Source organism: Palaemon carinicauda, chromosome 23, assembly GCF_036898095.1.
Source record: "Palaemon carinicauda isolate YSFRI2023 chromosome 23, ASM3689809v2, whole genome shotgun sequence".
In the NCBI taxonomy this organism is placed as follows: domain Eukaryota; kingdom Metazoa; phylum Arthropoda; class Malacostraca; order Decapoda; family Palaemonidae; genus Palaemon; species Palaemon carinicauda.
This window is the reverse complement of record NC_090747.1, coordinates 75,946,475-75,970,100: the sequence shown is the minus strand read 5'-3', so window position 1 is coordinate 75,970,100 and position 23,626 is coordinate 75,946,475. Positions and strand designations below refer to the sequence as shown.

Genomic DNA, 23,626 nt, shown 5'->3' with positions numbered 1-23,626 from the left:
TGTTTAAAATATAGTTAATAAATGTTGATTCTTATAATGTGAAATGCAAATTGCCGAGTATTTGAAAGTAGGTTATGCATGTTATTTATTAACTATGTACTATATATGCCTTTTAAGATCATTCAGTCAGATTTTTATTTTGAGATGTAGATTTTGGAAATCTTATATCCTATGTGCATTAGGTGTATGCTTCAGGAGGATTGGAAGGAAGTAATTGTAATTTACACATACTGTATAACATTATCAGGATAAAGTGATAAAAGCGTATATATCCGCGCTTAAGACAACCTTCAGTTACAACGAAATTGAAAATTAAGTCAAATTTGAATGAATTTGGGTCATATCTGCTGTATAAAATGACTGGTGAATTGCAAAACCATCAGTGCACAGGCTTGCTTTTGTTGCATACTTAAAAATCCAAAATGAATTAAATAAAGACAATTTCATATCATTCATTTGATAAGCAGGCAACATAAAACCGAAATCACTGCTTTGTTTACGTTTCATTACCGATCATAAAGAACAAACGAATGCATGTACACATCTGTGTATAAGTTATCTTTTGCAGCAACAGGAAACTTACCAAGTATTGGTTATGTAATATTAATGTTATTAATTTTCTTTTACTTTATCCTTAGGAATTCAAAATACATGAAATAAGAGCAATTTTTTTATGAATTTTTCTTAATAAACACTGTCTAAAACAGAAAACGTTGTTTTGTTTGTTTCGTTTACATTTCATCGCCAATCATAATGAACAAACAAACGCATTTGCACATGCAAGTAATAACTAACGATATTAGGAGCTTTTAGTAAAGATGTTATTACAAATATTTTACTTTTCCATATCCCTAAAAATTTCTACACATCGCATAAGAGGAAACAATTTTGTTTGCGTTTAGTCAACAATAACAAAGTACCACTAATGACAGTATGATGTGTCAGAGAAGATGATGCTTGATTGGAGAAAGAGTGAGGATAATTCAAATCATGGTGGATTTTCAATGAAAAATAAATATGTTAATCTAAATTTGGTTACTATCGTTATTAACGATACCATTAAAATTATCGAAGGTTAAGGAAAGAAAAAGTTAAAAACTGCAACCATAACTCTGTTTACATTTTGTCAGGTTATGTTTATAAATGCCAAGTCAAAGCATTTCAGATTCAATTACTTTTATTTTAACGAATTCATGTTTAAAACGTATTAATACAATAATACCAATAATAAAAATATAATAGGCATGCATGTAGTTTAGGGCAGATAAAAGTACCGGGCGTAAGCTGGGTTAGATCAGCCTAGGCCTACGGTAGGTCTCAAACTTCGCCTATGAGATATAAGACGCAGGGCAATTTTTTTTAGCCAAAATTTGGGGGGAAAAGTGCGTCCTGTGGGCCATCAAATACGGTATATTTTGACATTACTTCAAACTATATCTACTTTTTTGTTTTTCATTCAATTTTTTTTTTTATTTAAAAACCACTTGAAAGATAATTTTATATACAAAAAGGTGTGCATTGGAAATTGTTATAGCATTTTAATTTTTTATATATTTACTGTATTCTATCGTTGTATAGAAGTCACTTTTAAAGGTGATATTTTTCTTATGAAAGTTTTAAGTTTTTTCTAAAAGTGGAATACATATTGTAGGCTATAAAATTCCTCATCTTTTCATGGTTGAATGACAAAAATTGGTCAATACAGATATTAAAAATATGCAGTTTTTCTCTAAAACAATCATACTGTACTGTACAGTATTTTGAAAAATTGTAATTCAAAGTTTTATGTACATTAAAGATTGATTGAATAGACTTTTAGTATATATAGGGATGGGCTTTTAGTTGTAATTTTCTCACCACTAGAGATCATAGGGACGTATTATATTTCAGTTATTTATTAACCAGTGGGGTTCCCCATCCCTCAAATCCAAAAATATGCATGCACCAAATGCACACACATGAGCAAGACTAGCTAACATATATTCTCATCTGTGTATATTTCTGGTCAAATTCAATGCTTTTGGCCTATTTACCTCTGACAATTTATGGATCTTTCATCATAATAAGAGAAATTGTAAATACATAAATGAGCTGACAAAAAAAGAGAAACATACATGTAGCAAATGTTTATTTGCAAATATTATTTGATATATGAAAAACAAATAACCTATTCCTCAAAGAATCATAGAAAATGGTGGAGTTAGTGTTTATGGGATACTGAAATAAAAAGCTCCTGGAAATTTTTGAAGGAAAAGTAAATTAATGAGTATGCAAGTCAGAAAAGGATTGCATATAGGAACAGTCATGCTTATGTAAATACAGTGCTGTATATAAAATGAACTTTTTCAATATTAATCTTACCCGATGATCATGTAGCTGTCAACTCTGTTGCCCGACAGAAATCTAAGGTCGGGATACGCCAGCGATCGCTATACAGGTGGGGGTGTACACAACAGCGCCATCTGTCGAGTAGGTACTCAGGTACTTCTTGTCAACAAGAACTCAATTTTTCCTCTGTCGTGCCACCGGCAAGACCTACTTGGATACGCTGTTGTTTCTGGAGTTGTTTTTCACGATTTTGGTGATGTATTCGCTCTAGATTTTAGCCTTCGCTATTCAGGAACCTTTATCATTAGCTTATCAAGCTTTTTGATTAGATTTGGATTAATTGTTAATGAACTTTGCTAGATTTTGGAATTCCCCCTTGACTATTTCTACAATTCAAGATGTCTGACCATTCTCAAGTCCCTAAGTACAGGCAGTGTAGCGTTAGGGCTTGTTCTAGGCGTCTTCCGAAGGCCTCCATAGATCCTCACACCGTTTGTTCCAATTGTAGGGGTAAATCCTGTCAATTGGAAGATAGATGTGAGGAATGCGCTGGGCTTTCGGAATTCGATTTTAACGAATTCCTAAAGAATGCACGTAGGCTAGAGAAGGATAGGATCAGGAGGAGTTCTTCTCGCTCTTTTGATTTTTCCTCTCCCCATGCCCCTCAACCTACTCCTTCCCCTGTAGTGGTGACTCCCGACCCTGCTACTAGTGCTCAACCCTCCATGGCGGACATGATGCGTGCCATTCAGGCTCTTGGTGACAGAGTGGAGTCATTAGCTAATGACCGGAATCAACTTTTGGCAGATGTCAAAGAGTTGAAAGCGCAAAGTGCAGTGGGAAGTGTAGTGAGTGCAAGTGAAGTGAAAAGTGTCAGTGTCAGTGTTGCGCATGAGGGTACATCTGTTCGTGCCAGTCGTCCTCCCAGTCCGGGACCTCTTGCAAGCTCCCAAGCCCAGGGGAGAAGCAATGTCGAAGGACCAAAGGGTTCGGCAGGCCTTGATCAGCGTACGGATGTACCCTCAGTGGTTGCGGACGTATCTGTCAGAGATCGTCCCATCCACAAACAGACGAATGAGCCCCATCATTCCTCGTCTGTGGAAGAAGTTTCGAGGAAGAAACGTTGGACCAAGGTCTCACGACCTCTCAAGCGTAAGGTCCCTTCCGAGCGAGTCCAACGGCCCAGGTGTAGCCACTGGGTCAGTTCGGACTCGCCGCAGTCTTCCGAAGACTGCACACCTCCCAAGAGAGGTAGAGTGGTTCCGCAGCAGGCAACTACTCCGTCTGTTGCCGCACCAACCACGGTAGATCCTAAGTGGTCCATGCTGCAGACTATGCAGTCTCAGCTTGCTTCCTTTATGCAGGAGTATCGTGCTGAGAAGGTTGACACTGCACCAGTTAACCTACAACCTGCCACGGTTGTGCGCTCAGCAGATACTGCGGCTGCCTGCTCCCACACTCCACCTGTGAGAGCTCCACCACCGATGCGCAGTCCACCCTGCCAGACGCATGTTCATGCTGCACCCTCCGTTGACATGCGTGAGCTACCGCATCAGCAGTGGGAAGGTGCTGTCGAGCTGCCGTGTTTTGACACAATGCGGCATGCTCCGCAACCCACGGCAGTCCCTCCCACGCACCAGCACTCTGCTTTTGTTGTTGCCAGCTCGCAGACTGACCAGCAGCGGCATGATGTTGGATCCGCAGCAGCTACGCATGCACCCGTGCTGCCGGATTCAGCCGTTCAGCTTTCTGCTCCACCTTTGCCACTTCCTCCTCAGCTTTCGGATGATGGAGTATCTGATGACGAAGCTGCGCATTTGGACGATCCGCACTCCGACTTAGAAGAACCCAAGTCTACGCCTCCCTCCTTAGACTTTCGGAAAGTCCTTGCCTTGTTCAGGGACTTGTATCCGGAACAGTTTGTGTCTGCAACCCCTCGCTCTCCTCCCTCCGAGTTTGCTCTGGGCATACAGTCAGCAGCTCCTGCCTTCACCAAACTTGTACTCGCGCGCTCATCCAAGAGAGCTTTGAGGGTTATGGGAGAGTGGTTGCAGTCCAAGAAGCAGCTGGGAAAGTCTGTTTTCATCTTTCCGCCTACCAAGCTTGCTTCCAAATCTAGCGTCTGGTATGCCACGGGAGAGGAACCCGGCTTGGGAGTTCCTGCCTCTGTCCAGGGCGACTTCTCAAGTCTGGTTGACTCTCCCCGCAGGCTGGCTATGAGACGATCTAAGATTTGCTGGTCCTTTTCTGACATGGATCATCTGTAGAAGGGAGTCTTTCGTGCTTTTGAGATCTTCAACTTCCTCGATTGGTGTTTGGGAGCGTTAAGCAGAAAGACTTCCCCTTCGGATAAGGACTCTGCCATGCTTATCATGTCTAGCATGGACAAAGCCATTCGGGATGGGTCTGGTGAGCTTGCGGCTTCGTACGTGTCGGGAGTGCTTAAGAAGAGAGAACATCTTTGCTCCTTCTTGTCGGCTGGGATCACTCCTTGCCAGAAGTCGGAGTTGTTGTTTGCTCCGCTCTCCAAGTGTCTCTTTCCGGAAGAGCTGATCAAGGGGATGGCTGCCTCGTTGATCCAGAAGGATACCCATGACCTGGTGGCGTCCTCCGCACGTAAGGCTAAAGCTTTACCTTCCGTGCCTAGACCTAGGATGGACACACCAGCGTCTAGGTTCATCCCGCCCTTTCGTGGCAGAACCTCCAGCAGAGGAGGTACCCGTGCCGACAGTCACCGTGGCAAATCGAAGAAGGGTTCCAAGTCTTCAAAAGGCAGAATCTGACTGCCTACCTCTCCAGACAGCAGTGGGAGCCAGGCTCAAGAGCTTCTGGCAAGCTTGGGAGAACAGAGGTGCAGACGCTCAGTCTGTGAAGTTGCTAAGGGAGGGGTACAGGATTCCGTTCTGCCGCAGTCCCCCTCTAGCAACGTCTCCCATCAACCTCTCTCCCAACTACAAGGAGAAGGACAAGAGGCTAGCGTTGCAACAAGAGGTGTCGCTCTTGCTACAAAAGGGAGCGGTAGTCATAGTCCGGGACCATCAATCCCCGGGCTTCTACAACCGTCTCTTCCTGGTAGCCAAGAAGACAGGAGGTTGGAGACCGGTGCTGGACGTCAGTGCTCTCAATGCCTTTGTCACCAAGCAGACGTTCACAATGGAGACGACGAAGTCGGTCCTAGCAGCGGTCAGGAAGGAAGACTGGATGGTCTCGTTAGACCTGAAAGACGCGTACTTTCATGTCCCAGTCCATCCAGACTCCCAACCTTTCCAAGCCCTGTGCTTTGGCCTAAGCACGGCACCTCTTGTGTTTACCAAACTGATGAGGAATATTGCCAAATTCCTTCACTTGGCAGACATCAGAGCCTCCCTCTATTTGGACGACTGGCTTTTAAGAGCTCCGTCAAGTCGTCGCTGTCTGGAGAATCTCAGATGGACTATGGATCTGACCAAGGAATTGGGTCTCCTGGTCAATATAGAGAAGTCCCAACTCGTCCCATCCCAAACCATTGTCTATCTAGGTATGGAGATTCAGAGTCGAGCTTTTCGGGCTTTTCCGTCGGCCCCAAGGATCAATCAAGCCCTAGAATGCATCCAGAGCATGCTGAGAAGGAACCGATGTTCAGTCAGGCAGTGGATGAGTCTAACAGGGACACTTTCATCGCTGGCCCAGTTCATCGAGTTAGGGAGACTCCACCTCCGCCCCCTTCAGTATCATCTAGCTGCTCACTGGAGAAAGGACATGACGCTAGAGGCGGTCTCAGTGCCTATTTCCGAAGAGATGAGGTCTACACTGACGTGGTGGAAGAACAGCATTCTTCTCAAGGAAGGTCTACCATTGGCTGTTCAGACCCCCGACCACCGTCTCTTCTCGGACGCATCGGACACGGGCTGGGGTGCGACACTGGACGGACAGGAATGCTCGGGCACGTGGAATCAGGAGCAAAGAACACTTCACATCAACTGCAAGGAGCTTTTGGCAGTTCATCTGGCCTTAATAAACTTCAAGTCCCTCCATCTAAGCAAGGTGGTGGAGGTGAACTCCGACAACACCACAGCCTTGGCGTACATCTCCAAGCAAGGAGGGACTCATTCGAGGAAGTTGTTCGAGATCGCAAGGGACCTCCTCATTTGGTCAAAAGATCGAAAGATTTCGCTGGTAACGAGGTTCATTCAGGGCGACATGAATGTCATGGCAGATCGCCTCAGCCGGAAGGGTCAGGTCATCCCCACAGAGTGGACCCTTCACAAGAATGTTTGCAGCAGACTATGGGCCCTGTGGGGTCAGCCCACCATAGATCTATTCTCTACCTCGATGACCAAGAGGCTCCCGATGTATTGTTCTCCGATTCCAGACCCAGCAGCAGTTCACGTGGATGCCTTTCTTCTGGATTGGTCCCATCTAGACCTGTATGCGTTCCCTCCGTTCAAGATTGTCAACAGGGTACTACAGAAGTTCGCCTCTCACGAAGGGACACGGTTGACGTTGGTTGCTCCCCTCTGGCCCGCGAGAGAATGGTTCACCGAGGTACTGCAATGGCTAGTGGACGTTCCCAGGACTCTTCCTCTAAGAGTGGACCTTCTGCGTCAGCCGCACGTAAAGAAGGTACACCCAAGCCTCCACGCTCTTCGTCTGACTGCCTTCAGACTATCGAAAGACTCTCTAGAGCTAGAGGCTTTTCGAAGGAGGCAGCCAGAGCGATTGCCAGAGCAAGGAGGACATCCACTCTCAAAGTCTATCAGTCAAAATGGGAAGTCTTCCGAATGCAGTTTCCTCAACCAGTACCTCTGTAACGCAGATAGCTGACTTCCTTCTACATCTAAGGAATGTAAGATCACTATCAGCTTCTACGATCAAAGGTTACAGAAGCATGTTGGCAGCGGTCTTCCGCCACAGAGGCTTAGATCTTTCCACCAACAAAGATCTACAGGACCTCCTTAAGTCTTTTGAGACCTCAAAGGAGCGTCGGTTGACCACACCAGGCTGGAACCTAGACGTGGTTTTAAGGTTCCTGATGTCAGCAAGGTTTGAACCGCTTCAATCAGCCTCTTTTAAGGATCTCACATTAAAGACTCTTTTCCTCGTTTGCCTAGCAACAGCTAAAAGAGTCAGTGAGATTCACGCCTTCAGCAGGAACATAGGTTTTACATCTGAAACGGCTACATGTTCCTTGCAGCTTGGTTTTTTAGCTAAAAACGAGCTTCCTTCTCGTCCTTGGCCCAAGTCGTTCGAGATCCCAAGCCTGTCCAACTTGGTGGGGAACGAACTAGAGAGAGTACTTTGCCCGGTAAGAGCTCTTAAGTACTATTTAAGACGTACAAAGCCATTACGAGGACAATCAGAAGCTTTATGGTGTTCTATCAAGAAACCTGCTTTACCGATGTCTAAGAACGCACTTTCTTATTACATCAGGCTTTTGATTAGAGAGGCCCATTCTCATCTGAAGGAAGAAGACCTTGCTTTGCTGAAGGTAAGGACACATGAAGTTAGGGCTGTCGCTACTTCAGTGGCCTTCAAACAGAACCGTTCTCTGCAGAGTGTTATGGATGCAACCTATTGGAGAAGCAAGTCAGTGTTCGCATCATTTTACCTCAAAGATGTCCAGTCTCTTTACGAGAACTGCTACACCCTGGGACCATTCGTAGCAGCGAGTGCAGTAGTAGGTGAGGGCTCAACCACTACATTCCCATAATCCCATAACCTTTTTTAATCTTTCTCTTGAAATGCTTTTATTGTTGTTTTTTGGGTTGTACAGAAGGCTAAGAAGCCTTCCGCATCCTGGTTGATTTGGCGGGTGGTCAAATTCTTTCTTGAGAAGCGCCTAGATTAGAGGTTGTGATGAGGTCCTTTAGTATGGGTTGCAGCCCTTCATACTTCAGCACCTAGGAGTCGCTCAGCATCCTAAGAGGATCGCTAGGCTCAGTAAGGAAGACGTACTTAAAAAGGCAGAGTAATGGTTCAAGTTGACTTCCTTACCAGGTACTTATTTATTTTATGTTTGTTATTTTGAATAACTGCTAAAATGAAATACGGGATACTTAGCTTCTTATGTTAACATGTATGCTGGTCTCCACCCACCCCCCTGGGTGTGAATCAGCTACATGATCATCGGGTAAGATTAATATTGAAAAATGTTATTTTCCTTAGTAAAATAAATTTTTGAATATACTTACCCGATGATCATGAATTTAAGGACCCTCCCTTCCTCCCCATAGAGAACCAGTGGACCGAGGAGAAAATTGAGTTCTTGTTGACAAGAAGTACCTGAGTACCTACTCGACAGATGGCGCTGTTGTGTACACCCCCACCTGTATAGCGATCGCTGGCGTATCCCGACCTTAGATTTCTGTCGGGCAACAGAGTTGACAGCTACATGATCATCGGGTAAGTATATTCAAAAATGTATTTTACTAAGGAAAATAACATTTTTAGCAATAAGAATCAAGTTAAAAAAAAACCCTATTTGAAATATGAGATATGGACACACTCCTAGCTAAAAATGGAATAATCTGAATTTCCAAAATTCCAGGCCAGGGGTCTTGAGTCACGCTCCTTAAATTAAGTTTGAAGTTACTGAAGATTTGATCATGTGTTTGATGGAAATACTCTATTGTGTAAAATACCTTGTTGAAGGGTTAATTTAAAAGCCAGATCTTTTACTTCTAAACAGATAAGAACCACTCCATTTGTGGTTTAGTCTTCAAACACTACCTACATTGTGTCAATGGATTCAATTATTTTTATTATAACCCTGGGTATTTCCCATTTTCATGCTTTGGATTTTTTCCTCACCCATTCTATGAATTTGGTAGAAATCTTTCATTTGTGATATTTTTAGGTAACAACAGTGTCTCATTTGGAACTAATTTATGTATTTCATAAGTTTATTCTTCTTATGAGCCTTTCTTTGGCGTAATATGGAAGCAGTCACTTTTATGTTGTGAAAAGGACTCGGTGGATGTCCTGAGAATACATATAATGGGGATCCAACAGTTGTTTAAGCAAGGTAAGGTTAGATAGGTGAGATTGGAAGGGATATACTTCTCTACCAAGTTATAGATTTGCAGAGATATGTTTATACCACAACACATGTATAACCTCAGTGTCAAACTCCTTATGTCACTTTTTGAAGAATGTGATAGTGTCTTGGGTAAAGAAATAAATAACAGTCCTTGTATTTGGTGATAGACATAACTGGGCTGTCAGTGAGGTAAGACGCTGTGGGGATTACAAATGTCAGATTTGTTCAGTCATGTTTTTGGTTGATAAGGTGATAGTGGTTAATTTGAAATGTCAGTTTACCTTTTCTACACCTCATATCTTTTATGTAATACTCATGTCCATTCCCTGAGGGGTAGAGGAGCTGTATATGCTAATAAAGGTTTTCTGCATATTGCATAGACCCAACCTGTACTGCTCTGCTCTATTTTTTTATCTATTTCCATTGGTTTCTTCCTACTTCATTGCTCATCTATGGTAACGTTACCCAGCTCTAATTATGAACGTTTTCAGAAGTATACATTTTGCGACAAGCCTGATGGAAGTCTACAATCATGAATCAGTTGTTTTGTAACGCCCCTTGATACAATCAAACCTCTAGTTACGAAAGAATCGGCTTACAAAATTTTCACTTCAGGAAAGGAGATGTGAAGAATTTTACGACTCGGATCACGAAGAATGTTTCGGACAACGAAAGGTGGTACGCAGCGGGAGCCTGATCGTATCCAAGACGGATTTTAAAATTCGCGCGCCGCCAGCCCGTAAACTCGCTACCATCCTCTTGCGTTCCCATTGGTTATCTCCTTACTCAGATGCTAATTACCACCAAGAGATAATGCTCTCCTATTGGTCGGCATCTACTGTACTATATCCCATCGTGCATATACGCATCGGCGTTCCTATGTCTTCTCGTTCCGGCAACAGTATTGTACGCGTTGATTTGGTGTTTTGGATTTTCACTCGCACTCCAGTGTGTCTGGCTCACTTTTTCTTTGGCTTTGCCGTGAATAGATGTCTCCGCTCTCTGCCTTCCAAACAGACTTGACCATTGTAATAATTTCTCAGCTTTTTTTATTTTCAAGTGCACATATTTCTCCTTCCTGCAGTCCATAATGCAGACATGGCCAGGGCCTGAAGGACGCTCCCTCAGTACCTTCATGTCTAAATCCGAGACCGATCCCCATTCTTTGTACCCGGCCCCTCAAAGGACGGCGATGTGATCAGGCTAACACCTGTGAGGAGTGCCAGGAGTGGTCCTCCTCCCAGTGGGAAAGATTTCGGTGCCGGCACAAGAAGAGGTCCAAGAGAGTTCTCGCCTTCGGGGTCCTCCTCAATGGAGAAGAAACCTTGGACCTCTTTCTTGACCACATCCGCTCTCTTCCACTGGCTGATGCTCGCTCGGTCTCTTCCTAGGATCAGTCGAGTAGGAGTGTTGACCAGACAACCTTGCGGTTCCAGGGACACAGCTTCTTCCCCTATAGGAACTTCGGCCCCTTCCCCGGAGAATCCTTTTCTTTATCTGATGTATGGGCCCCTAAAGATAACCTAATCCTGCGTCTTCCGAGGTAGACGCCTTTGCTGTCTGCGAGGCCCATCTCTCGCCCTCTCCTGCACCTGCTAGTCCTTTGCAGCATGACTCCCCTTCAGAGAAAAATTATTAGAATTATTATTATTGAAATTACTAAAATTATTATTAACATTAAAATCTTCCTTGTTCTATAATTATTCTACTAAAATTATTATTAACATTAAAATCTTCCTTGTTCTATAATTATTCCTCCCAACCTTCTGGCTCCATAGATTCCCCACCCATTTTCAAAAAACTGAAAGTTCATAATTGACGGTGTGGCTAGTGTATTTAACCTCCTGGAAGATTTGTAAACATTGTAGAGGTTATGCAATAAGTGCAAATGGTGGTGTACCCAGCGCTTTTAGCCTCCTGGTCGCTGCTGACGAGACCAGCGTGCCCGCTGGCACCCCCAGGATCTCATCGTCTTTTAAGGATCGCAGTCCCCTTCGCCCATCCAGACGGTCGCCCATACCCGCCGTGAGGAAAGAACGCTCTAATTCCATGGATCGACGATCATCTCACCAGTCTCCTGCTCTTGATCGTCACTCGTCATCACACGACCATCACTCGCCAGCTCATGATCGTCACTCTCTTGCTCGCCATTCACCAGCTTGTGATCATTACTCTCCTGCTTGCCATTCGCCAGCTTATGATCATCACTCACCTGCTTGCCGTTCACTTGCCCTTGGACGCTCTGCCATAGTGTGCCATACCCCAGCGAGCAATCACTCGTCTACGTCACACCCCTGCACACTGTTCGCCAGCTTGCCGTTTACCAGCTCACCCTTCACTTGCTAGATGGTCTCCTTCCAGATGTTTCCCGCTCGCCCGTGCTGCGCTACATCACAGCTCTCGCCAGCATGCCGCTCTCCAACTCGACCCTCGCTACAGTTAGCCCAACAGCGGTTTTGTGGTGGTTAGGGACAAGAATCGGCTACGAACTGGGCATATTCGTGAATACTTAAAACCCCATTTAAAAATGCTTATAATTGCTTATTTTGATATATTAAACATTTTATAACAAAAAAAGATATTTTCTAGAAAAATATACTGAATGTGTCTCATGAACACCAATTAACAAACTGTCATAACACTATAAGTACAGTAAAGTGCTGTACATATACGAAGTATAGAGTGCTGTGCCGTTTGTACTTTTTGTATTTTATTAATGTTGCCCTTACTGTTGAGAATTTAATTTTCTATCATGTATAATCAAACCGTTCATCTATAAAAAAAAAGAGAGAGAGAGAGAGAGAGAGAGAGAGAGAGAGAGAGAGAGAGAGAGAGAGAGAGAGAGAGAGAGAGTGTGTGTGTGTGTGTGTGTGTGAGTTTTTTTTTTTACTCATGAAAAGTATGAGCAATGCTAATAGGAAATAGTATATAAAACAGGAAGATGATGATATTTTGTCGAAATGATAGTTGAGAAAAAAGGAATAGAACAGGAAAAGTCAAAACCAACTCGCATTACTTTACTGGTAAAATATTTTGCTTACGTTATGGGTGGGACTAGCGGGAGTCAGAGGCGGACAATTAAAGAATACTACATAGTTATATCTGTGTGATTTGAACATGTATGCCAACTTAGAAATACACTAAAATAGACCTTACATAATCGTGATTAACAACTAGAATCGTAAGCATTTTGGTTAGTGGTGGGTTAGATGTGTCAGGGGCGGTTTGAGTAATCCCTCAGGAAGGGAATGTCACCATTGGCTAGTGTGTGGTGTGATTTCACTATGGTAACATAAAAAACAGGGTAAAAGAACATTTACACAATCAGAAATAAAGGCTAGAATCCCAAAGACTTCATTGATTGACTGAAGAAAGGAGGAGATGCTAACATCAAGGAGAGGAGGAGATTTTTAGTGAAATTTACCGAGTGTGAACTGTGTGTGATATAAGACCGTGTGCTATACTCTTTTGCAGGATATACAATTGATTTTTGCCTCCATATGGTTTATATTTGTAGCTTAGCTTGTAATCATAAGAATAATGTATTCGGACATCACCGTCTATTATCACCAGGCATGTTTTTTGACATATAATGAGGTCATCGTAGCGAAGGAGTTAAAAGATTTATGCCTATATGAGAGAGAGAGAGAGGTGTAGATCGCTAGTGTAAGATTTTAATATATTCCCTGTTCTATTTTATTACAGTAAAGTACATTCACTGTTCTAGTCTATTTTAAATTTAGCTTAAAAGTACAATCACATCTCTCAAGGGAATATTTATTAGTGGAAAAAAATCTTGAGTTTTTACCTCCTAGCATCCATGGAATTTTGCAAACTGGAAGTGGGGTCTGTGATTATAACGGCCTTAGATAAGGATCCTTTACTGTAATCAGAAATCATATAACAAACTTCCCTTCATTCATGTTGCCCATTTCATACTGGTCATACTTTGAATGAAGGACTTGCTCTGTTTTCTCTATGCACCGTTGGTGGGTGTTTAATGCTTCACTGTAATCCAATTACTATATCAATGAATCGGTTGTAATGAGGATATCTTGATGGTTTCTTTCTAATTTTCAGTGCTCCATTTTAGATAAGTTGCTTATTGCCAATGCTGTATGTCAATCACAAAGATACCCTGGTGAAAATTTTTGCTATCAAAGAAAACTAAATTTCTGTTATAATCTGACCCTTCTGGGTGGATGTAGAGCCAAATCTTATTTAGAATAAAAAAAAAAAAGAGGAAGAGGTTTGGCCATGTGGGTATACCCTACCTGAGTGAGACTCCTCACTCTATGGCATGAACTTTACTTCAATGTATACTGTATATTTTTATTGTTTTCCCTTTGAATTATTGAATTACATTAATAAACCATAGTACATACATACATACATATACCAAAGGCACTTCCCCCAATTTTGGGGGGTAGCCGACAACAACAAGAAACAAAACAAAAAGGGGACCTCTACTCTCTACGTTCCTCCAGCCATAGTAAACCAATGGTTTGTATTCTACAAAATATATTTTTTTCCAAAAAGTTATTTCATAGTAGCTAATGCCATCTAATCAATATAATAAATACGCTAATTAATTTAAGGCAAAATGAGGGGGAAGATTTCTGTTTGTGAATTGGTAATGTTAAAAAAAACATGTAGAAATTGTTAACATTGAATAAAATCATAATGCCTGAAAGTATAAAAAAATAACATCCTGGAATATTCTTAATGATGACATTAGAATGAGGTAATGTAACTTGTTAGGGTTATTACACATGATATTAAATGTTAGCAGAGAAGAGTAAACTCATAGTAAATCAGAGGGAAATTGGGAACTTACTACTGTTATCCCAATGTAGTTATGGGGAATGACAAAAGTAGATATGATGGAGGCTGATTTCTTTTAGATAAACATATTTCATGTACTTTTATGTGTGGTTTTCACTCATTGTATTAAAAACAATCATGTCTATTCTATTTACTGCATTGTTATAAACATGTCAGGGGGATAATTTTTCAGTTTAGCATAACTCACAACAGTTATTTCACCAAAGAAAAATATTGATTACTATGGCTTGAAATAGTTAAAAGGTAAGTTACAATGCTGGATTATACTGTAGAGTTACCAATGCTATTTTTCCAAGTACAGTACAGTACGTGCAATATTTTGTTGAGAAACATTTTAAGAACATTTCATAAATTGCAGATGATGTTTCTTTAAATATGTTATAGGTATACATGCTGTAGTATTTCTTAAATATATTATAGGTACACATGTACTAGTAAAAGTTTTCTGTATGAAAGTGGACATATTTATTTGAAGTACAATATAATATTTAATGAAGCCAAAAGGACATTTATTCTATTCTAATATTCTTTTATTTGTAGTAGCTAAGAATGTTTCGGTATTTTTTTTCAGTCTCTTAGAATTGGAAACTTTTCTTTTGCTCCTGTTCAATTAGGCAATTTATGTTTTGTGTTCCTTAGGTTTTGTTATAAATTACAAAACACTCAATTACATTTGTTTGATGTTAGAATAGTTACATTTTCATGAGAATCCTAATTTAAAGTAAATTGTCATGTCAGTATGTTCAGTTTAGCAGGAAATGTTGAAATGTAGCATAACCTAATTACTCATTAGATAATTCCTATAGTCAGCAGTAGGTAGTGAGTTTTGATACTGTGGATTTTTTATGGGGGCCTTAAATCTTTCATCAGATCTAAACCAAGTTATTTACTTTATTAATTGCTGAATATTATTTGCATTAACATTCTTGTAGTCTTTTATGTTCTGTGTCTTAAGAGGCATTTCCTGTATTGTTTTTTTTCTTCTGCAAAACTTTTTTTAATCCTTGGAATCTATTACATTTCTGTTCTTATGCACACCCTTCAAAGCAGTTGGTCGAAGAAACTTTTTCACGAACAAGCCACTGTGTACAATAAGTTTAAAAAAGTAACAATGATAATTCTAACTGGTCATTTTAATCATTGTCTCTCCAGAGCGCCTCCCCAGAAAGCGACTGATATTCCTGTCCCGCTCTGATCATAAGCCCCCGGCTTCACACTGGTAATATCCCTTAGAAAACATCAGTGTTTCTGAAAGTGTCAGTATTGAATTTCACCTTCATCTTGATTCTTATCCCCTTTTGCAAACCACTCCCTTCTTCATTTTTCCCAATTGCATTTTCTTTCTCAACTTCAATCAGAATCTCTTTCTCAGTACACCAGAGGTCCAGAACACAGGGAGTTGGTTTTTGCTAATTTACTGTACAGTCCATTGGCAGTACCAATGTCAGTTAAATTTCAAGAGATCTGGCCACAATCAATTTTGTGTTTGCTCGAACATTTAACTTTTTTTGCAGTTCTGTTCTTTTCCAATGTTCTTCATTCATGTCACTACTATGCTTTCCTTGTGTATTTTGTTTTATTTATTTTACCTTATTTATCCTTTTCTCAATGGGACTTGGTTTTATTGTTTTTCCTCTTCAGGAAGCAGAATGCAGCCTGTTCTGGATATCTGGATGCAATGTTTAATCCTCTTGCTTTTAGATGTGTAAATATTTTATTGTAGTCTGTTGTCAGTACATTATAGTTTGTACATCATGCCCTAGTTCATATACTGTGATGTATTTATTTGTCTTTTGTAATGGACTCTTGTATTGGTGTTTTGTATGTTATTTGGGAACAATGTTTCTATGATTTAGGTACACCATTTCAGAAATATTTATCTTTTAAAGTTATTAAAATTTAATATTTCAAAGATGCAAAATATCACTATAAATTGGCTTGGCTTCTTAGGAAGGCTTCCTACCTAAAAACAAGAGTATCTGGAAAAAAGGTTAGGCATACCAATATCAGTTATTAAATCAACTCTCCCTATCAGTAAATTTATTGGCTGACCATTATCAAATGTATAGGAGAATATATTTCAATCACAATGTATTTTGCAGTATTTTGTTTTTTATTCTTTAACCATGTGTACATGGACAAACTCATATTTTTAAAGTAGCCATTTTATTTTTTATATCTTTATTAGGATATTATTTCATGGCAGAGGAATGCCTGTGCTCTAATAGTACAAGCTACATAAAAATTTACTTCTATTTAGATTTGACACAGTATGATATGCCAGGCCTAAATTCATTAACCTACATAGATCTGAAGAGAGAAGAAACATAACTAAATGTAGCAGTCTTCATTAGTATACAAAGGCCATTAATACCGAGTGTTGGCTTTTGATACTAAAGTCACTGTAAATTAATGGTCTTCAAAGACACCAACCAAAATTAATTTTTTATTTTTTTTTTTTTGCTGATTAGGTATTCCAAGTTTGAGCATATTATTTTATTAGAGTAATAATAAGAAACATTTTCTCCAGCAAGTATTCTGAAAAGTACACAATTGATGTTAACTTTAAATATCTTGAGCTTTCGAATTGGATGCATAGAATGCTAAGAAATGAAAACATTATTTGGATCACTAACTGCAATGATAAAATCCTCAAGTGGCCAGAACCATGTGATTTACAGCCCCAATACCTGAATTGATTTCAGAAAAAAAAGCACTCTTGTGCACCAGAAGTTAAGAAATGTATGAAAGCGGATTTGATTAAAGAGTAAACTCTGGAAACAAATTGAAAAGGCAGTGCGTGTGGAGGAATTGGAAGGACAAAAAGAGATTATTGTGTCAGGATAGCAGAAAGATGTAGAGAGCCAGGGAGTGGGTATTGCTGTGAGTGACAGAAACAGTGGGGTAAAGAGTACAAATTTGTTAGTTTGAAGATTATATGATAAGGTTACTGTGAAGTAATAGTGAATGTAAGGATTCCTTGAATGGAAAAGAGGGCAAGTGAAAAAGAATGTTTTATGGAGAGCCTGAATTTGTTCCTTGCTGGGTTCACTAGAATATAATGATGGTTTTTTTTCGGTGATTTAGAGGCAAAGAGGGAACAGGAGGAGGTAGCGTTGTTCATTAGGAACTCCCGGAATAAATGAGAATGGAAATTTGTGAGACTTTTTTTTAAAGAACCCTGATTGTTGGAAATGCTGGGATTCATAGAAGAATATTCTCAAGTAAAACAAATATTAGTTAGAGTATATGGTTATACAAACACAGATGCAGAATTGAGCTGACGGATATTAGGTGATGATAAAAAACAAAGATGACTTTGTTAAAATAATTAATATTGATTGTCAGTAAGGTATACTCCCTACATGTATACATGAAAAAGAATCATATTGAAAAAAAACTACTAATTGATAGCAAAATGTAAAGTATTTAAGATTTTGATAAACATATGGTTATACCAAATGCAGAAAAAAATATTTCAAGGCATCCAGTGTTTTTTAGCTATTTCGTATATATGTAATTTACTTATATTATTTAAATTTTTTTATGGCTTGGTCTTTAAAGAGGGTATTTTAGTAGTTTTAAAATCTTATCATAACCAAGGCACCTTTTTTCTCCATTTTTTATTATAGTCTACAGAGTAGGAATTTTGTAAGTCATGTACATGTCATGCATGGGGAGACAGTCTCTATTAGGTGTCAGTTGTTTCATCTTTAGAGTAGGGAAAATTCTTTTTAGCTGTACTTGGTTTGGGTTGTTGAATACCTGGGAAAAAACATTCATAAAGCTACCATGCACTCAAGTGCAGTAATTCACTAGGTTTGTCTTGTAGCCATCTCTACATGTGAATGAATATACAGTACAGGTAACAACATGTTGGTGATAAAAATCAAATCTAAGGGCTTTAGCATCAACTTTAACACACATATTCATCTGGAATATTCTATTTACCAAAACTTTTACCTACTGCAAGATCGGTTGTTTGAAACTTAAATAGCTGGAACTCTGAGAAATTGGAATTTACGATGTCTATGTAATTTTCCTATTTGATTTTGTCGTTGATTTGTGATGATGATTTTTTCTATTATTTTAAATGCTGTATGAATTATGGTTTAATTTTGTTAAATGTAATTGTTTTTCTTATAAACCATAATAGGGTACTTGTAATGTTTGTGGTGTTTTATCAATTGAGCAAAAAATCTAGACATTTGAAACTAGGACTGTGGGGATTCATTAATTTTTAGGAAAAAAAACATATGGACTTGAATGGTTTGCTTAGCATTTTATGATTGGAATTTTTGTGTTTTGGTGTTTTTTAATCTTTTTATGAAAGGAGTATTTTGCTTGGTAAAGGTTTATTTCAAGATTTGTTTTTATTAATAAATATGTTATTGTGATGATGATTGTAGTTGAACTTTAAGGTTTAGGTTTAATAAGACTGAACTGTTCCTGCTCTACTAGTTAGGCAATCATAGGGTCCAATGTTATGAAAACTTTTACTCATTGACCTCATTAAGGAAAGTGTGATATTTAGGATACAAATGAGAATGTTTCAATATTTATTGCAGGGAACATCAGCCCCATTTGACCTGTCAAACGGAGCCGATGGAAATGACGGGACTGTTGGAGGTTCATCTAGTGATGAAAGCAACGACAGTGATGGTTCAGAAGGACAACATGGCATCCAGTGTGCTACTCATTAGTAGTATTTCTGATATGTATATGAATATAGATATATATATCAGTATTTTGAATATTTTGTGATGTTACAAGTGTCAATATTTTCCATGCTAATAGTGATACACAGAAGTAACTTGATCTTATAAATCCCAAGAACTAACTTTTTGCCAGTCATAGGATATCAAGAGTAACTTGGTGTAAGTTTACACCAAACAGTGGAAGCTACGCCAAAGTTCCTACAGAGGCTAATATACGATGCTCTGCTGATTACAGTGGTAAAAAGACTTATCATCTGATTAATATAATTATATCTGAAAACAAGAAATTATTTTCATGTGAAAAGCTGGATGGGGTTGGATTTAGAACTTTAATCAGACATTTCACTCCTTACATTATTAGTGGAAGAAGTGTTCTAGGCATTAAAGGTCTGAATGCATTCAATTTTATTTTTAAAAAAATATTGGTACAAAAAGGTCTCATACGTTGTGTTTTCAATTATTTTTTTTAGTTACCAAATTATTATATGTATTCCAATTTGATACATTATTAAAGAATTTAAGATAGAAGTGTGGGTTGTAAATATCATAGTAAGTTTCACACTTCACATGGTATAAATACCATTCAATATTTATCACAGTAGAACCAGAATAATCTATCATTTCTTTTACATAGTACAGTTTATGATCTTTGGCTCAGAACAGTTTCAGATCTAGCAGACTTTAGCAAGAAGTTATATGATCTCGGATTGATGCAAGGATGGTCTGAAGTGTCCTGAAATTGATGGAAATAGTCAGATGATGATTTGGCTGATTTTTATTTATCATGTGATATTTCCCATTTCTTACCCTTGATACAATTCAGTATTCCAAGGGTGTTTTTAAGGTAACATGCTTTTATCATTTAGAGCTGTTATGAAAATATGTTTTTTGGGGAATATTTTGTGACTGCTTTAATCTTTAGTTAGTGAGTAGAGGGTTGTACTTAAAATTTTAAAGTACTTGCCGAGGATAAAGCAAAGACTGTACAGTACTTGGAAAGCATAATCCAGTCCTCAGATGGGGGTTGTGTGTTTACGTGACTGTGTAATTGATATTTTCAAGTGATTAGAAGGAAAAATATACAGTAAATTGCATATGATATGACATTTATAAGCCAAGGTATAAAGTGAATAGAAATTTACCCTGAAAGGAAAACGGAGTTGGAAATTGTGATTGAGCAAACATAGAGAGCCATACATGAAAATAATATAATAGCATTACAGAATGTAGTTACAATAGTTTTGAAAGTGACTCTCAAACTTCAACTTCCAAAAGTGTTACAGAGATAAAGAGGAGATTTTTTGAGCAGTTAATCATGACCAGGCATAGGTATCAAAACTAAATTGCAAATATTTTGTGTAGTAAATTAAAGCTCACAAAAATTTATTTAACTTTAATGTATTTAAGGTAACTATCAAAGTACAATTGAGAAGGCAGAGCTCTTTAATATGGATTTATAACCTCATGCAGCAAGATTTCAAGATTACCGATGAACATATAGACTGATCCGCCAACTGAAAAAGAGAGTATGAGATATCAAAATGACTGCATTCCATTGGAGCTTTTCTTTAAGAGGTATTTTGTACAGTATTCGTCAAACTTACAAGTTTGTAATTTGTTGCCAGTGATGCTAAAAACTTATTGCTTGCTCGATACTGTATGATTGTGTTGCTATATAAAATATATGTAAGGGCTGTTGCTTCTGAAGGTATATGAGTTGACAGAAGCCATGTGTTGTAAGTGTCGCATTGTTAACTGGAATGCAAACTGTCTGATTAGTTTTGTGAAAGAGTGTCTTTATCTTCAGAAGCAACAACCTTTTCATTCAATTTATTATATATTATCACAAATGAGTTGATGAGACCTGAAGTCAGTAAGGATTCTCAGATGCTATCTCTTCAGTCCAACATTACAAGGACAGCAGTCTTATACTTTAGTAACTTGAAAGGAAATGTACACTTTGGTTGATGTGACTAAGTTGGGTAACCTTGAGCATTGCTTTGTAAATCTGACCTTGCTTTCAAGATATCTGCATTTTATTGAAAGCAAATTTTAATATATTCTTTTCGTTTGCAAAGATAAATATAGGTTTAATTTTTCTAGGAGCCTTTTGTCTTTGAAATAAGTTTATTAGATTTTCTTATAAAGTTTGAATTTAAATTGGTTTCAGATACAGTTTTAAGTTTCTTATTAACTTTTGTTAATTCCCTACTCTAAATGACCTAAAAATATTTTAAGGGAATACGACCCTGAATTATAATGTTTAGATTTATGACATTTTGGTATATCTTCAGAATTTTAAGTTATTTCATGATAGTTTTTCTCAATTCTCTTAATTTTGGTTACTAATTAGTCTAGTGTCCTTAATAAAAAAAAATGGAGCCAAAGAAAAAAATTATATATCAACTGACACTAAGTATTACAAAAATATAACTACAAACCATTCTTTAAAAACTTTACTACAAACGATATAGATTGCGGCAGCCAAGTTTTCCAATAGGACCCAAAGTATCTGGTGTTTGCTTTCTTGTTAATAACTCCTTGCATTAATTTCTGGTCATTTTACTCTCATTACTTACAGATGAAGGCTCATTTCAATTATCACTTTGAATTGAGATAATGACACTTATTTTTTTGTTCCAACAGCATTTTAAGTCAAAATATTTTTACTAAAGTATTAGCTAATGACTTTTATTCTTCTTACTATATGTATTATATTAGTGAACAACCCAAAGGTTCATTTATAAAAGATTAGAGTTAAGAAAACTTCATTTATTATTATTTTGAGTTTCTACTGTTAAGTTTTCCTTGAAGATAATCTGTGTGCTTTAGCAAAAGAAATCACAGATTTCTGAAGACTGTGATATTCTTTCTTTTTCAAATGCACTATGTTATTATAGGATTGTTATCATGTCTATTGCTAAAGGAAGTACAACCTTTTAGTCCCATTTCGTGCAATTTCTGACACGTTTACATTATTTACATGTATAGGTCTTGCATCTAACCCGTTTTTTCTGTAATTTGAGGAATATCAGGATTTTCAACTCATATTTTTGTCTTCAAAAGAATTATGAGAAGTGACATTTTATGTTTCTCAAGAGGTTTTACATGCCAGTTCTAACATTTGCTTTATTTTGGTAAACTGGTTTCAGAAATTTGTAATTTGTTTGGTACAGAACTACAGAAACTACTGTTTGTCTCACTCTGAGAAAGGGGTGGCGTGACTTCTAGCCTATTTTGTAGATGTGATAATGTGTCAAGGCTATTTGTTTATTTTTTTTTATATTTTTTTTAAATTAGGTGTAATAATAAGAAAACCCTCTAAGCCCTGAGGGGTAAATTTTCACATTCTTTGTAAAATTGAAAACATAATGTGATAAGGGTTAGTTTTAAATGAGGCCTGTCATAATCACACATTTATTTTTGCTTATTAATTTCTCTTAATGGATATGCATTTGATTTTTGAAATTTGAATGTAATATATTTGTATTGTATGAGGAGCTTCACCTGTTTTTAATATCCTTCTGTCAAGTTGTTTGTATCATTAGGGGTTCTTAGGGATAAATGTAGGTTTATGTGTTTGGTCGAATGGACAGAGTGCTTTTCTGTTAGGTGTAGAGGACTTTTTAACTTCATATGAATTTAAATAATAGTGAGTTTATTCAGACCAGCTAATCAATGTTTTTTGTATTCTTCACAGGTAACCAAAGATTCAAACAGGTTTCTTTAGATTCAAAGTTGACTGTTAATGTTGTAACTAAATGCTGTTAGGTGTTACAGACTAATTTCTTTCCTTTGTTCCATGTAACAAGCTCTTATTTTTAGTGAATCTTAGTTTATGAGGATTGTTAGGTCTTTTTGTTTTGACAACTTTTTCTGATATATCTATATTGTGGCTCATACTTTTCTTGTCTTTTAAAGAGTTATTAATTAGTAATTGTCTATATTTAATTTGTTGTTTTATAATTACTGAGTGGTGTGGTAACATTTACTTTCACAGCACAAATTTTCATGAAACATTCATCATATTGAAATTAATTTGTTCCTATGTGCATACAAACCTTTTTTTCTTTAAAATAGGGGGTATCTTCAGCGGAGCTGAAACGGCCGTAAAAATTGTAAACGACCGTTGGTAAACATGAGCGAGTAGCCCTGCCCACTCTCCTGTCAAAACCTCTTCACTTTTATCTTCAGTCATGAATACAGACATACTGTACAGTTGTGTCTTACCCCATATTCATGGTGTAGTAGAACTCCTGAGCCTTCATCCCTTGCAACAAATGAGGGTGCTCAGGATTCTCTTATCTGTACTGGACTTTGGCCAAGTACCAGTGGAAGCAGAGAATCCAGTCAATGTGTTCCTTTGTGGAGGTTTTTGCTCTCACGAACAAACTGGGTGAAGCAACTATGGCACTAGCTTCGGTAGGACCTAGGTCATCAATGTTCTCTTTGTGCCCCTCAGGGGACGAGACATTCTCTAGAGCTAGTTGGATCTTATTAGTTTGCCCCTGGATAGAGTTGAAAATCAGATCTGAGAACTCTTGCTTCCTGACAGTTTAACAAGATCTTGCCTCAATGGTTCATAGGCAGTGAAGGTTCTACATGCCAGTTTTCTGCCTCATCACCTCTTGAGGTTGACCCATCAGTTTAGATACTGGTCGAGTGTCTTCCCTTGTAGAGACTCGGATAAGAAGGCATGTCCTTCTCTGCTTCAGAG

At 38.3% G+C, this 23,626-nt stretch overlaps 1 protein-coding gene across 4 annotated transcripts in view; it reads left to right on the top strand.

Moving 5' to 3' along the window:
- Positions 1-22,763, top strand: part of LOC137617179 (DDB1- and CUL4-associated factor 8-like) — a 483,388-nt gene extending 460,625 nt beyond the window's left edge. Inside the window, exon 11 of one of the 4 annotated variants that reach the window (XM_068347053.1) lies at positions 18,760-22,763. In XM_068347053.1, coding sequence (XP_068203154.1) covers positions 18,760-18,894 — 135 coding nt within the window. In that variant the 3' untranslated portion in view covers positions 18,895-22,763. The remainder of the gene's footprint in view (positions 1-18,759) is intronic. The other 3 variants (XM_068347054.1, XM_068347056.1, XM_068347055.1) reach the window with 3 other exon arrangements.
- The last annotated feature ends 863 nt before the right edge of the window (positions 22,764-23,626 follow it).